The sequence below is a fragment of the Camarhynchus parvulus genome, chromosome 18 (assembly GCF_901933205.1).
Source record: "Camarhynchus parvulus chromosome 18, STF_HiC, whole genome shotgun sequence".
In the NCBI taxonomy this organism is placed as follows: Eukaryota; Metazoa; Chordata; class Aves; order Passeriformes; family Thraupidae; genus Camarhynchus; species Camarhynchus parvulus.
Window position 1 is genome coordinate 10,926,761 of NC_044588.1, and position 14,176 is coordinate 10,940,936.

At 49.5% G+C, this 14,176-nt stretch overlaps 2 protein-coding genes across 2 annotated transcripts in view; one reads left to right on the top strand and one right to left on the bottom strand.

Moving 5' to 3' along the window:
• CASKIN2 (CASK interacting protein 2) overlaps positions 1–14,176 on the top strand; it is a 648,645-nt gene that overhangs the window by 595,461 nt on the left and 39,008 nt on the right. The window lies entirely within an intron of this gene.
• On the bottom strand, positions 1,636–6,262 carry LOC115911262 (melanin-concentrating hormone receptor 1-like). Its single transcript, XM_030962129.1, has 2 exons — positions 6,205–6,262; positions 1,636–2,684 (listed from the first exon to the last, which is right to left on the bottom strand). Exons 1-2 carry the CDS (start codon positions 6,260–6,262, stop codon positions 1,636–1,638), a joined length of 1,107 nt encoding a protein of 368 aa, XP_030817989.1.

The window sequence follows — 14,176 nt, forward strand, 5'->3', positions numbered from 1 at the left end:
TAAAGCTTGAAAGTTCTGCAGGTGTCTGGCTTTGTTGGCTGGAGAAACGCAGGCGAAACATCCACAAGATAATCTCAGCCACGGTCTGGATGTGCTGGTTTTGACAGAGCCTGGAAGAAAATACAGAGAGACCCTGTCCTGAGGTTTGTACAATGACTCAGAAAGCAACGTGCTGCATCTGATGGTGTCAGAGGTGCTGGTGTTGCACACCTGGCTGCTTTGATCACCAGAGGTGAGCGAATGGCTGTGTGCTCTCTACAGGGTGTAGGCTGAAATATTGTCTGTACTTGAATGCACTTACAAGTGTGATGTGGGAGCATTAGGGGCACCTGTGAGTGTGTGTGTGTGGCTTAGGACATCCTGTGCAGGTCACGGTTTTGCTTTGGAGCTGAGTAAGGGTGAAATTCTGTTCTCAGCATATCGTGGGTGGCTGGTGGCGTGAAACCCTAAGTGTGATATAACAAATTCCTTTGGACTGTTTGATCTTTTTAATTCTTTAAATTAAATCCATCTACAGTAACCAGTCCCTCCATGTCTGACAAAGTGCTGAACAATGCCTGCGTGGTCCCCGTGGAGCCCAGCACAGGCTGTCGGTGTAATCCCCGCTTTGAGCCGATCTCTGCTGTCTTTTCTCTACTTCATAATGAGCAGAGTTACTTCCTAACCTCCGACTGTTAAAGCTGCATATACAGCACACAGACATTTAATTTTCTCTCTTTTAACTTTGTGTAAAGCATTTGTTATTTTTGGGGAAGCTGCATAAGCAACTCTGCTTCCCCTGAGCTGCTTTTTCACAGCTTCTTGCTCCACAGATTGTGATTTTTAGTCCTGCTTAAAACCCTCTGCCGGGGGTTCCCCAATGGCCATGCAGACTGTGAGGCACAAGAGCAGCATGAAGAACTAGCACTGTGAAAATCTGCTCATTGGCATGAAAAACCACAAAGCTGGTGTTAGCAGCAACAGTTTTGAGAATTCTTTGCAGTCTCTTGAAGCAGTGTGATTATTATGTGTCTTATTTTGCTTGAAATATTTAGGATTAGCATCAAAATGAGCCTGTTCTTGAAATGTTTTGGTTGCCAAACAATACAACCCACTGGAGGCAGATGGGGCTGGACTGAAAAGCCAAGCAACAGGGCTGGGTGAGATTCTGTCCCCAAGACCTCTCTGCTGTGTGCTTCTAGGATATCAGCACGGACAGCAAAGTCTCCAGATTACTTATTAAAAAAAATAAATATATGACATTGTGGTTCAAAGGTTCAAGGTTTGAATGAAGAAGCGCTGTGTTGACAAGCTGCTTAGAACTCTTGGGCCAAGAGGTGAGGAATTATTGGGCAGTGTTGATAGAGATTTTACTCTTGTAGGGTGAATATTCCCCCCAGAAATCCTCTTTCTGTCCTTTCTCTCTTTTCCATTCATCCTCCTTGGGGGCCCAGTGGTGGCAGAGTCCTCCTGTGCAGGGTGAAAAGTGGCAGCACACAGCATCTCATAGGCTGGGAGCAGTGCAGGAACAGAGTAATGGTAAAAGGAGGCACCTGCATTTTGGAGGTGGAAGTTTGTAGTCCATAGGCATCTCCAAGACCTGCCTGAAGCTGCTGCTCCTCCATCAAATCACAGATCCAGAGGCTTTCTGCTGCTCTAGTGAACAGCCACAGTCACCGGCAGCGAGCGTGGGGAAAAGTCCTCCTGGAACTGAGTCTGCTGGGTGGATTCTGGCGCCAGCTTCAGGCACACGCTGGCCTCTGTCATGCTGTTGTTGTTGGCAGAGCTGCTGTTGCAACAGGGCTCTTTGGCAGGGCGAATGGCCACCAAGAACTGGCGCTTGAAGGTCTCGCTGAGGGCGATGTAGAGGAAGGGGTTGAGGCAGCTGTTGGCGTAGCCCAAGCTAATGGCAAAGTTGTAGGCGTAAAAGAAGGCCATGGATGGGGTGTCAATGCCCAGGTGAACGAGCTGGAGGATGTAGAAGGGAGCCCAGCAAATAAAAAAGGCAGAACAGATGGCGACTGCCATTCGGGTGACCTTCTTGGTACGCACCCGGAGACTCCTCTGGGGCAGCGGCACCACGGTGGTGGCCATGTGCTGGAGGATCTTGAAATAGACCACGCAGATGATGACCAAGGGCACAGCAAAGGCCAGCATGAACTGGTAGAGGGTGAACCAGTAGATGTCAGTCTCTGGGTTGGGGAGCAGGAGAGCACAGCGCACGGTCCCGTCCTCCAGGGGCATGAGACCTGCGTACATCCACACGGGGATGATGGTCAGGAAGGACAGGAGCCACACCAGGCAGATGACCAGAGCAGCCACACACGGCGTCCGGATGTAGGTGGACTTGAGGGGGTACACGGTGGCCAGGTAACGGTCCAGTGTCATCACTGTGAGGATGTTGGTGCTGGTGATCTGGCTGTTTGTGTCCAGGGCGGTGATGATGGTGCACAGGGGAGCTCCAAAGTACCACGAGCCGTTGCCTAAGAGTTGGTGGATGAGGAAGGGCATGCCCAAGAGGAAGAGGAGGTCCACGATGGAGAGGTTGAAGATGAAAATATCAGGCACGGTCTGCTTGCACCTCAGCTTCTTCTTCTTGACGATAGTGAAGATCACAATGAGGTTCCCCATGATGCCCAGGAAGCAGATGATGCTGAAGAGACTGGGCATGATCACATTGGTGTGTGGTGCTGTCTTCTCTGCTACTGCCAAAACAAACCAAAGCAGTGAGTGCAATCCAGAGACAACCTCTGTACAATTCGGTGTGCTTGCCCTGTCCTGCAGATGGACCCATCCCCATCAAATTCATAGATTGGAATGATTTTTAATACCCTTTCCAGCACTTGGAGAGGGTAAGCTGGGGATTTGGCACTTCCTTTTCTGCCTCTCAGTATGTGCAGCATGCCCAAACCTGGTTATGTGCAGGCATCTTTCCTCAGCTCTCCCAATGTACTTCTGTCCTGCTCTGCAACTCCCCAGCCCTTTTTTGAGGGACTAACCTCTGGCTGGCAGGCCTCTGCATTCACCAGCACCTGACAGAGTTGAGAGTAAGTTTTATTCCATGGAGTGAAGTGTTTTTAGCTGTTTTTGAGGGGAGTGGGTGAGGCAGCTTGTGCTTCCCACACTGGAGAAGTAAAGCCTTTCTGTGGGTGCCAAAATCTGGATAAAGTCAATACTCAAGCCGCTGTCAGAAAGCTTCAGTTCATCTGTTGGGTAGTTTATCTACTGTATGGTGTGAGACACAGAGTTCATTGGCCATGCAGGCAGACACCTCATGCTTATCTGTATTGTGAGAGCTGGGACTGTACCCTGGCTGTGTCCCTGTTCTCTTATCAAGGTTAGGCCAGTGAACATTCTCCTTTCCCTCTTTCTTCCCTGCCTCTCTCACTTTCTCTAGTTCTTTTCCTACTAAGAAATCCAAGTATGTGGTCAGACAAGGATTGGGAGTATGTTTCAGAGGGGCCCTTCAACAGGGATTGTCCAAGGAGAAAAACAGCTTGAAGTTACTGTCTTTGAGTTCTGGATGTGGGTGGATTTCCAAGGCAAAATTCTTGCCTGATAACACTTAGCTTATCCACACCAATGGTTGACTGTTGCTCTTTGGGGTGGGACCCCCAAACATATTCAAATTCACATTGGCCTTGTCTCTCACCTGGATGTGAAATCACATTTTGAAGCCACAAGCTCTCGGGCACAGGAGGTGGTGTTGAAGGCAGTGATGGTGGTGCTCTCTGTTCTGCAGGGTTCCCGTGTGCTGATGTCTAAGACAGCCTTTCTTAGCTGAGGCAAATCTCATTTCGTCTCATTACTCCTCTCCTATGGGACCTGGTGGGTTTTTTTTCTAGGAAATGGTTTTGGGTGAGTTATTTATGTGGCTGTTACAAGAACTGTTCGTGACAGCCCCTCAGCTCAGGCTGCCTTTCATTGAATTGCAGATGATTCAATGTGCTGCTAATTGGAAATGCTTTCAGGCACCGAACTGTTCCATCTCCTTAGCAGCAGAAGTGGGGAAGCCTCCTCCAACAGAACCTAGGGAAATCTTGACAATTAGATTAAGTGGAATAACAGATACTTGCAGGTGTAGTCTTTGCCAAAGCAGTATCTGTTTGCTGAAGTGGTATTTGCTGACTTTGACCTCTGGAATTCTTGAGCACAAACTTCTCCACATTTCCTTTGGTGTGATGAGAAGTTTGATGGAATTAGCAAGATAACTGGGGCTACACTGCTGGCCTGTGGCTGGAAATGTGTGTGCCATATTTCTGTGCTCCTAGAAGTGGCCATGATGAGCTGCCACTGGCTCAGTCCTTTTGGCATTAGGAAGGAGCCAGCTTAGGCATGAACAAGTCCAAAACCAATGCCAGAACCCAATAAAGCAGTTCCTGCACCATTTTATTGGGAAGCCTCTCTGCAGGTGTTGGAAAGCATCCAGTGAGGCACAGAAGAACTAGCAGGGGGCCTGAAGGTGGAAGCCAGGCTTGGCTGACAAGACAAAAAAGCCTTGTCCAGACCATTTGTGGGGGTTTAAGTGGTCCCTGTTCCTCCTGGTGACCCGTTAATGCAAGAAAATATCCCCTGTTATGTGATTTTCAGTAGATAACCTACAGCCATCAGCACCCTCTTGAAATCTGACACTCTTGAGCATCCAAAGATATCTCAAGCCTCCTTAATGCTGGAAGATGGAGGACTAGAAACTGGAAGATGATGATGCTGGTCCTGCTGTTCTGCATGGAGCTGTTATGAATTCTGATCTCCTTTCTTTTAACCACAAACCTTATGAGTGTGGTGGGAAAGGATTGTTTGAGTGAAACATAAATGCCACATGGTTAGCTGGAAATTGGGACAAAATGTCCCTTTCCTGCTGTGTAATCGATGCAGTGCCCATGGCGATTCTGTAACATTTGGAATGAGCTCAGCCAGCCTCAGAGCAGGATGTGTGCAGGCCCAAAGGCTTTGTGTGAGGGTGGGCTGTGCAGTGCTGTAGCACCTGTCCTGCTGATGCTGGCTGTACAAGCAGGACTTGCATGAGTTATCAGCTCCACTAATTTGAAGCTATAGTTCATGTGTGTTTTATGGGCTGGAGTCAGAAGAGTACATCTATCAAATACTCAAAAGTTCTGTCTTTTCTAAAGTCTCTTTCATCTTGAGACATCATTGAATCTGAATTTTCAGTGCTGCTTTTGTGCATATCCAAGCGAATATATTTTGTATTTAAGCAGCTACTTCAGGCATTGATTTGTCCTTGTTTGCAGGTCTGTGGCTGCCCTGATATTTTTTCTTAAAGTCCAAAAGGGGCTGCACTATGTGGATTGAATGAGGACTGGGCTAATTTTTTTTCTCTAAGGTGGTTGTCGTACTAAGCCATACCATGATATGTAATAGACTTCATCTTCACTGCATTTCATAAGGAAGTACCTAATGCACACTTATGGATTCTAAAGGACCGTGCTGGTGCAGAAAGAGTCAAAGACCACGTATAAATCACCTTCTGTTGAAGAGTTTCACCAGCTTGAGCCATTGAGAACTGTATTGCCCGACCCTAAACTATTGATTTGAAAACAGGGTCGTATGGAGCAAACGGGAGGCTGGTAAGGATCTCTGCATCCCTCTCCAGCACTATCTCATCTTTTCTGTGCTTCCCTCCCTGTCTAGCCGGGCTGGTTCCTCCCTTCCCAACATCCAGGACCGGCGGGCTGCTGGAGTTTGCTGCCTGGCAGCCAACAGGTAGCGGCTGGCCCGGGGCCGGGCCGTGTTTCAGCGCGGGGCGGTGCCCGGGGGTCCCGCAGCCCCGGGACCCAGCCCGTCCCTCCACCCGCCCGGCGCTGTCCGGCCGCGGGTGCTGAAGGCGGCCCGACCCGGGCGGGGTGGGGGTCCCTGCCCCAGCCCCGTCACCCCCAGCCCCGTCACCCGCAGCCCCGTCACCCCCAGCCCCGTCACCCGCAGCCCCGTCACCCCCAGCCCCGTCACCCCCAGCCCCGTCACCCCCAGCCCCGTCACCCCCAGCCCCGTCACCCGCAGCCCCGTCACCCGCAGCCCCGTCACCCCCAGCCCCGTCACCCCCAGCCCCGTCACCCGCAGCCCCGTCACCCGCAGCCCCGTCACCCCCAGCCCCGTCACCCCCAGCCCCGTCACCCCCAGCCCCGTCACCCGCAGCCCCGTCACCCGCAGCCCCGTCACCCGCAGCCCCGTCACCCGCAGCCCCTCCGAGCCCCGCTCAGCCCCGCTCACCTGAGCCGTTCTGAGCCTCCGGCGCCGAGAAGTTGCGGGAAGAGTTGCCGGGGGCCATGGCAGCGAGTGCCGGGAGCCGGGACGAAGAAAGTTGGGCAAGTTCCTCGCGTTGGGACGGGCCGCGCTTTCCCCCGCGCTTTGCCGGCTTTGGGACGCGGGAGGAGGGGAGCCCTCCCTCCCTCCCTCCCTGCCAGAACCGGCGAGCGGTGGCTGAGCTCGGCTGCGCTCGGTGCCGCTCCCGCCCCGCCGAGCCCGAGCAGGTTCTGACATCAAGGAGCAGCTGACTCGGGCAGACACGCCGGGGGCGAGCATCCCTCGCCGCCGCCGGTGGGAGGAACGCGGGTGCGGAGCGGGGCCGACACCGGGGCTGGGCAGTGCCCCCGCACATCACACCCCGAGGGCATGGCTGGGATCTGCGCCCTCCCGGTCACAGCCAGCCTGCGCTCGCCGGCCTCAGGAGGAGTACCAAATTTTTTTTTTTTAAGTAGTTCTGATCTGCCTTCAGTGTGTATTTTTCTCTTTACAGACACATGCACTTTTTGTCCCCGAGCCATAGGCACAGCCCCAGTGAGGCTGAAGGATGTTAAAGAAGCAAATTACCCACTGAAAACTGTTGCTTTTACCCTCTGATGCCTCTAACTACAATTCTAACCTGAGACACTTCACTTGTAATTAATTCTCTGCCGTTTTCTGCTGTTCTGGTTCTTGCCACAGCTCATTTGCTTCCTAGCTACAGAAATTAGCTCTGTTGCTAGCTCAGATTTTATTTGTCTTCTATTTTCCTTAAAAATACTAGGAAAGGACTCCCTTGGGTTTTGAGAAGCTGTTTTACTCCTTTTCTTTGCATTGTCAGAGCTGTAGCCTGTGCTGTTCTGTGGCTTTGAGCTGATGATTGTCTTGTGCTCCTGGCCACTGTTTATACATGAGATGGATTCCTCCCTTACGGTTTGATAAATCACATGTTACCAAGGCAAACAGATCATTCTGTACCTCAGAGCACTTCCTGGACTGAAAAAAACCATGGTATCATGTCAGAAGCCTGTGAGAAATCCTTCTGCCTGTGAGCAGCAACAGGCAGGGTTTTCTCTGTGGCAGAGCGCAGTGCAGTGGATATGGTTTGCTTTATAAAAACGACACATTCTACCTGGAAATTTCCCTTGTTTCTGTCTCTTTCTTTCAGTAGTTGCATAGGCTGGCATCAACTGCAGGAGAAATTTTTGGAGCTTCCTAATTCTGTAGGAATCAATCTGTACCTCTAAAAGGGAGGCCCAGCGCACACAGAGCAGCAATCCCAGCTAGATTTGGCAGCAGCAATTTCAGTAGGGGCCATTTTTGTGTAACCCAAAGGAGTTCATCATTATTAGGTTGTCCTCTAGTGGACCAGCAGCAGACAGAAACCTGGTGCACATTTTGCCCGGGCATTGAAGCTCTTAGAAATCAGAGACAGGATGAGGCCAATTTGTCTGCTCTGCTGTAAGGTTTTTGTTGAGTCTCTGGAGTTGCCTCAGTCAGTGATTTGCCTGTGAGTTTTTTTCCATGGCAGGTATCTGTGGAATCTAAGTTTTGAACGTGTACAACTTGTTGAAAAGTGATGTTTCTCAGTTAATACTTTATTTAAAAACTGTTTCCTTCACATCTTGGATGAATGTTAGTGTTCATCTGTATGGGGCTACTGCTGCAAAGCAAGCACTGGTTTGTGTGTGGGTGTTGGAGTGTTGTGAACAGAGTGCTGTCCTCTGAAGAGTGCCTTCAGATAATTTAGTTTCATCCAGGCTTGAAATATGAATTAGGAGTGTTTGCATAGGAAACTGGTAGGCAGTTGCTATTGCAAACATTTTCCCTGCATAGACAGGCTCCTACTCACTTTCCCTGGAGAGGAATGTGGTATCTTATAGCTTTCAAAGAAAGAATCTGACATTTAAATATAGCAGTTTAGCAGTTATAGCACACATTTAGTTTTACTTTGCAATCTCAGCTATTGCTGTTCACTTAGAAAAGCTTCACACATGAGGAAGCTGTAATTCCTTCTTCTCAGCTGTAGAGGCACAAAAACCCAGAGCAGCTCTGTCCCTAACATGACAAACCATGCTCAGTGTCTGAGATCTGCCTCACCACCATTTCTGTGTCACTGTTTAATTACTGGGCTTTTGTATTCAGGCTTTGACAAGGTTTGTTTTCCCCTTTTTTTGCTCTGTCAATAATCTGGAAGTTCTTGCCCCAGGGAGGGACTGGTTGTGCAGAGTTTTGCTGAGTTTGAAGGGGTAGAGAGAAGGGAGGAATTGGAAGTGCAGCAACTGGTGATGTGCAGCCTGTCTGTGCACAGAGCTCGCCGTCGGCAGCAGGAGCAGGCACAGTAATCGGCTCATTATCTGCCTGAACACTTGGAGACAGCAGCTCTCTGAAGGACTGGTTCTGTGAGTGTTCATCCACTGGAAACTGCAGCAGGCATGAGCTCTCAGGGGACCCTGGGATATAGCCGATGAGTTGTGCTAACCACTGCATGTAATTACAAGGAAGATTGAGGCACTAACCCCTTGAAAACACCTCTTAAGAAAGAGATATAGTAATTAACATTTAGACAGGGAACTGCCATCTCAACAGCCTAATGATGTAGATAAAAGTGAGGAAATGGAGCTCAGCCCTTGAACATAAAAGAAAGAAAAATTACTTCTTCCTACAAACTTGGCATCACCACTACACTTAGACCATCCTGTCTGCAACGTCACTGTTATGAAGAAAGATAGCAATCATCCAAAGCTGCTGCTGGGCAAATTCTGCAACCAGGGAATGAATCTGGCTGGTCTAACAGCAGTTTAACCCTGAAAGGCTCTTGCATTTCAGTAATGAGTTATATTTCCTGTGCCTGTCCCAGCTGGAGATCCTGACTTACGCAACACGAGTGGAACCGCAGCATCCCATGGGGCAGAGAGCAGCGCTGGCTTCTGTTACCATGCTACTGAAACCATTTCCCCAGCTGGTTTCACCAAATAATTTCTCATTAAATGGAGACTTTCTCATTTGCTAAATATTTATTCTGCACCTGGCTGCTCTTCTGATTTGCACTCTGGAGAGAGAAGTCTTTCCTAAGAGCCAGGTTGCAAATCCTCCTTGCTAACTCATTGCTCTCCTTACTCATGACTCCAAACTTACAGAATGGGCCTCTGCATTTTTATTGCTTAGCTCTCTGACTGTGATTATATTGACCAAGTAGCCTAATGGATGAAGTTTTGTCCTTGTAGTGGCCTTAGGGATAGGGATGATCTCACTCAGGATGTGTTAGACATGGTGCATCAACCCTCCATGCTGACTGAGTGCTGTCTTTGTCTGATAGCTGCACATCAGTCTCCCTCCTTTCCAGGCAAGATTGATAAAACAGTTTCCAACTGCTGTTTCATTTTATCTCATTTGATGAAAGTGGGTCTTTGCCACATAACATTTTCCTTCCCTGTAGATGAGAAGTGATAGCAAACTTCAACAATTTCCCTAAAGCCACATGCTGAGCTTGAGGTCAAAAATTGACAGCAATTCTCTCTACAACAGCCCTGTTTTAGGCAGCATCTTATCCCTTCTCCTGCAATGTCTATCTCAGCACAACTTTTTTATCTTCACAGAGGGATGTGTACTGAAGGTAATGATCTGATTAAAAAACTAAACACAGAAAACTCAAATGTTTGGAGGAATAGGTTTGTGAAGGCAGCTTGGTGTTGACTCAGGTGCTGCTGTCATTGATCCAGATGTGCACAGCTGTATGTATGGTCTGGCAGGTTGGAAAGAGGCTGATGTTGCCTTGGTGCCTTACTTGATTCACGTCAGTGCTACAGTGTGATCCAGTTCTGCCCTGAGCTGCTATTTATGAACCATGAGCTTGAGCCATGAGCAAACTCCTGATTTCCCGACTCCCAGGCTCTGCTTTCTCTTGGACATGAGCATCTCTAATGAAAGCAGCAGGTGAATTCCCTTTCTCAGGTGCTCAATGTGGCTTTACAGGAATTCTTCAGCTAAATGGTCATCTAAGCTCTTCTGTTATCTGTGCTGGATTTCTAATTAGTTAACACAAAGTGGGCATTTATCTGAAAACCAGATGATGACCTCCTCTCTCCCTACTGGTTCCTGCCCTTGAAATGACAGGTCCAAGCTGCCTGGCTCATTCCAGTCCCACACTGCTAATTTGAGGTTTAAGCCCTCAGCCTTTGCCCATCCCACTGCTCTCAGCGAGCCAAAGGCCAGGGCAGCACCTTCTGCGGTTTTGTTTTCATTGCTAAAGGTTAGAGGATCCCAGAGACAAAGGCACAGCCAAAAATAACAAGGGGCTAAGCAGGACTTGCCCTGTGAGAGGCTGCTGGGCTCCAGGGCTGGGTCAGCCGATGTGCTGAGGTCAGGGATGTGGATGTGTGCTTGGTGAAATGGGCAGATCCCCGTGTCCTTGTCAGAGATAAGAAACTGCCAGCACATCTTGACGTTGGACAGGAACAGCCAGGAGCCCTCAGGGAGACAAATACTGCCTCAGGGTATGTATTTGTTGTTAGTCACTGATTCCCTTTTACAAGAGCAGGCATTAGCACAAGGAGAAGGCAGCTGGAATCTGAATTCCTCCTGAGTCTGAATTGAGGGAAGAAAGTTTCAGCTTGGGTCTGTGGCTTGTGGATAATTGTTCATGGAGCTGAAGAGGAGACAGAACAGGAGACTTGATGTGGAGGGTTGATGATCAAGAATTGGTGTCTGCCCAACACAAAATGAGTGCTATGCCATCCCTCTTTTCAATGAGAATTAGGATGTTGTTAAGCTTGGAAATGGAAATGGAAATTACAGATCCAAGATGAAGCAAAAGGGAAAATCCTGAGAGGTTCAAGTCAGGGAAACGAGATAAACTCCATTCAAAGTCTGGAAAGAACTGTCACATGAAATTGCAAATCCAAGTGTAAGGATTTAGGACAGAGCTAATAAAAAAAGTGGTGTTTTATAACCAGAGACTGCAATCCTGCTGCCTAGTCCTGAGAAGGGGCAGGTGGGGGGAAAGAAAACAGTAATAGTTGATTTTTTAAATCTACCTGAAGTCCAGTAAAACATTTGATACAGCATGTCACAGGAAATTTTTAGTTTGCAGAAGATGTGAACAAGCACAAAATCTGTAAAATTAATAAGGCATTAAATCCCAAGTGAGACTGAAGCATTGTGTCAAGGGGGCTGTTAGCAGTGGTAGCATGGGATGGGAAACCCTCCTGACACAAACCTGCAGGAAAAGCTCTGCTCACCTCAGCAGCTGGGTTACTGGAGCAGCCAGATGTTCCTTTCCTCTCCACTTCCCCCCAGGGAAAACAACCATATGTTCCCCGTGCCACTGCAGGGCACAGTGGCATCTGCTGGGGTTGGAGGCAGCGGCTCAGGGCAGTGGAAGGGGTGGGAACGTTTTAAAATGATAATGAAAAAGTAAAATGATGCTCACTTATGAAAACAATAATCAGTAAAGTGCTTTGCCTCTTGGGCTGTTAAACATGAGCAGAGGCAGATGCTCCAGCAGCAGCAGCCAGCATTTGTTATCAGCTGGGAGTTCATTAGCTGGAAAGATGGGAGAGGAGCAAGATGTGGGTTCAGTGTGAGCTCCCTGTTTAACATGGCTCAGAAAAAGGTAAATGTGGTTCTCAGAGGGACCTGCTGAGATGTTTCCCTGGCAGGAGTTGTTGTGTAAACTGGGGCTGAGGCTTCCTCTGGAAATCTGTGTGGATTCTTCATCTTTCATGTCCAGATCTGCACAGAAAGTTGAGCTGCAGGAACACTGAGTGAGTCAGGACAGAGTTAGGGCACAGAGAGGTGACCAGGGTGGTGCTGGGGATGAATAGGCCTGGTACCACATCCAGTTCTGCAGGTCAGGCTCACAGAAAAGATGCTTTCTCCAATGGTGCATTCTTTCAGAATCAGTGCAGGTTCCAGGAGAAGGGTTAAACAAGCAGAAGCTGGCCATTTTGCTGGTTGCCTTAAAATATTTGGAGAGAGTTCATCTGGATAAAAATCAGCCCCAAATGTTATTTTTGATTGACTCAGTTCCTGGAGGTTTTGCGGCAGTGGAAGATGCAAATACATCACTGCAATGCTTTCTAAATGTCCCAGTTTGCCACTGGGTGTCTTTCTCTCTTCTCTCCCTGATTTTTCCTGTTGTGTGAGAAGGGCTGCTGGTCTGGAAGGCAACAGAGATATTTCTACTGCCTCCTGCCCTGGGTTATTACTCTGTGCAAAGGCCCCTTGCCACATCTTGAGCCACCACAGCTCCATGGTTCATCGCACTCAGATCATCTTTCCACAGGCACCCTGCACAGTGGCCTGCTAATGCCTGGGGTTTTTTCCTCTGATCCTTATTTTCCAGACTGGGGTGACAGTCAGTGCCTTTGCAAAGCAATTTTAAATGTGCTAAGTTTTGTGTAACACCATGTGTGTGTGTGTACAAATCTGGGCTGCTGAGGTTGCAGCTGAGGTTGTCAGCAGACCCAAGAAGCCAGACCTATCTCTAGGCCCAGGGTTTATTCCCATCAGAAATCATAGTTAATTAAAGCCTTCTTCTGAAAGGAATTTCTTAGCCACACTAGAGGGATAACAAAGTGAAAGCCGTGTCCTTAATCCTGCCCTTTCATCTCCTAGAAATTCCTTCCTCTCCTGTCTCTTTCTCTCTGTCCTGATTGTTAAAAGAAATGAGAAATAATTTCCACTTGGAAAAAACCCAAGACAACAAAACTCCAGCCCAGCTGATCACAGCAGAAGCCGAGGAGATGGAGCTGAAAGGAGGGAGCTGTTAATGAAGCATCAGCAGCGAGCCAGGGGCAGGAGCTGGAGCCCATCCAGATGGCACTGCTAATTCCCTGCATCCACTAAACACACGTGTCCTCCCGGGAAGGGCTCGGCCGAGCCTCTCCACAGCCCTGGTCAGCTGCAGCCTCACCCCCACCCCAGGAGGGGATTTGCCTGGGTTATTCCAGGCCTCCAAATCAACTCATCCGAATTCCCTCTGTGGATGGGGAATGACATCTTCCCTGCTGACCCATCGAGGGAAAATGGAGCCCCAGACTTTGGTTTCCTTGCATTCCTGCATGGATGCATCAGCGCTGCAATTGCTGCTCTTCTTTCTGTCAGCATGGCTGGGAAGGGCCAGGAGGAGGAAGAGAGGAGCAGTGGGAATGGAGGGATCCATAGGAATGCAGAGCAGAGCTGGCAGCGTGGGGAGCAGAGGTGCAGCAGGATGGCCCCGATGGCAGAGTGTGCTGTGGCTGTGCTGGCACTGCCCTGTCTGCTCCCAAGCTCCCACAGCTTCCCTCCATCCACAGGCAGGCCAGATCCTCATGTTTCCTGGCCTGGCAGATAAGGCGGCCTCGCCATTAATCAGGAGGCCTGGAGAATGGGATCAACGCAAGGCAGGCGTGCTGCACAGTTAATCTCCTTTACTCCCTGATGATGGATGGAGCTCATTGCAGACATTAATCAAGTCTGTGAGTGTGCACCAGGCAAAATGGATTAGACACTGTGCTGTTGGCAGTGTCCTGAGTCCCTGGGCAGTCCTGAAGGAAGCCCAGCGTGGTGGCAGTGCCAGTCAGGGCTGCAGTACAGCAATGGGGTGTGGGTGACAGGGATTACAGCTGCCAGAGCCCCAGGATTGCCTAGGTGTGTCCCCACTTCTGCTCTGCTGGTGCTGGCTGTGCCTCCCCAGGGGCTCAGGGCTGTGAGGTATGTTGTGGTCATGGCTGGATTGTGCTCATGCCTGGAGCTGCTCTTCTAAACAATGTGCAGAAGGTCTTGGGATGGTTTCAGGGACACTGGAACATCTCCAGTTATGCAGTGCCCAGATCTGCCTGTTACCCAGAGGAGACACAGCTGCTGTGAAGGGAAGCTCTGGTGGGAATGGAGAAGGAGCAGGCAGCAGAAGCCACCTGTGAGGCTCTGGAGACCGTGGACTGTCCTGGATAAGCAGGAATAGGATCCACTGTCACAT

Bases quoted from the DNA above. Each gene is read 5' to 3' on its own strand.
- LOC115911262 (XM_030962129.1), bottom strand. From the start codon at position 6,262: ATGGCCCCCGGCAACTCTTCCCGCAACTTCTCGGCGCCGGAGGCTCAG. The intron at 2,685-6,204 runs GTGAGCGGGGCT...TTGTTTTGGCAG, and splicing joins GGAGGCTCAGAACGGCTCAG to TAGCAGAGAAGACAGCACCA.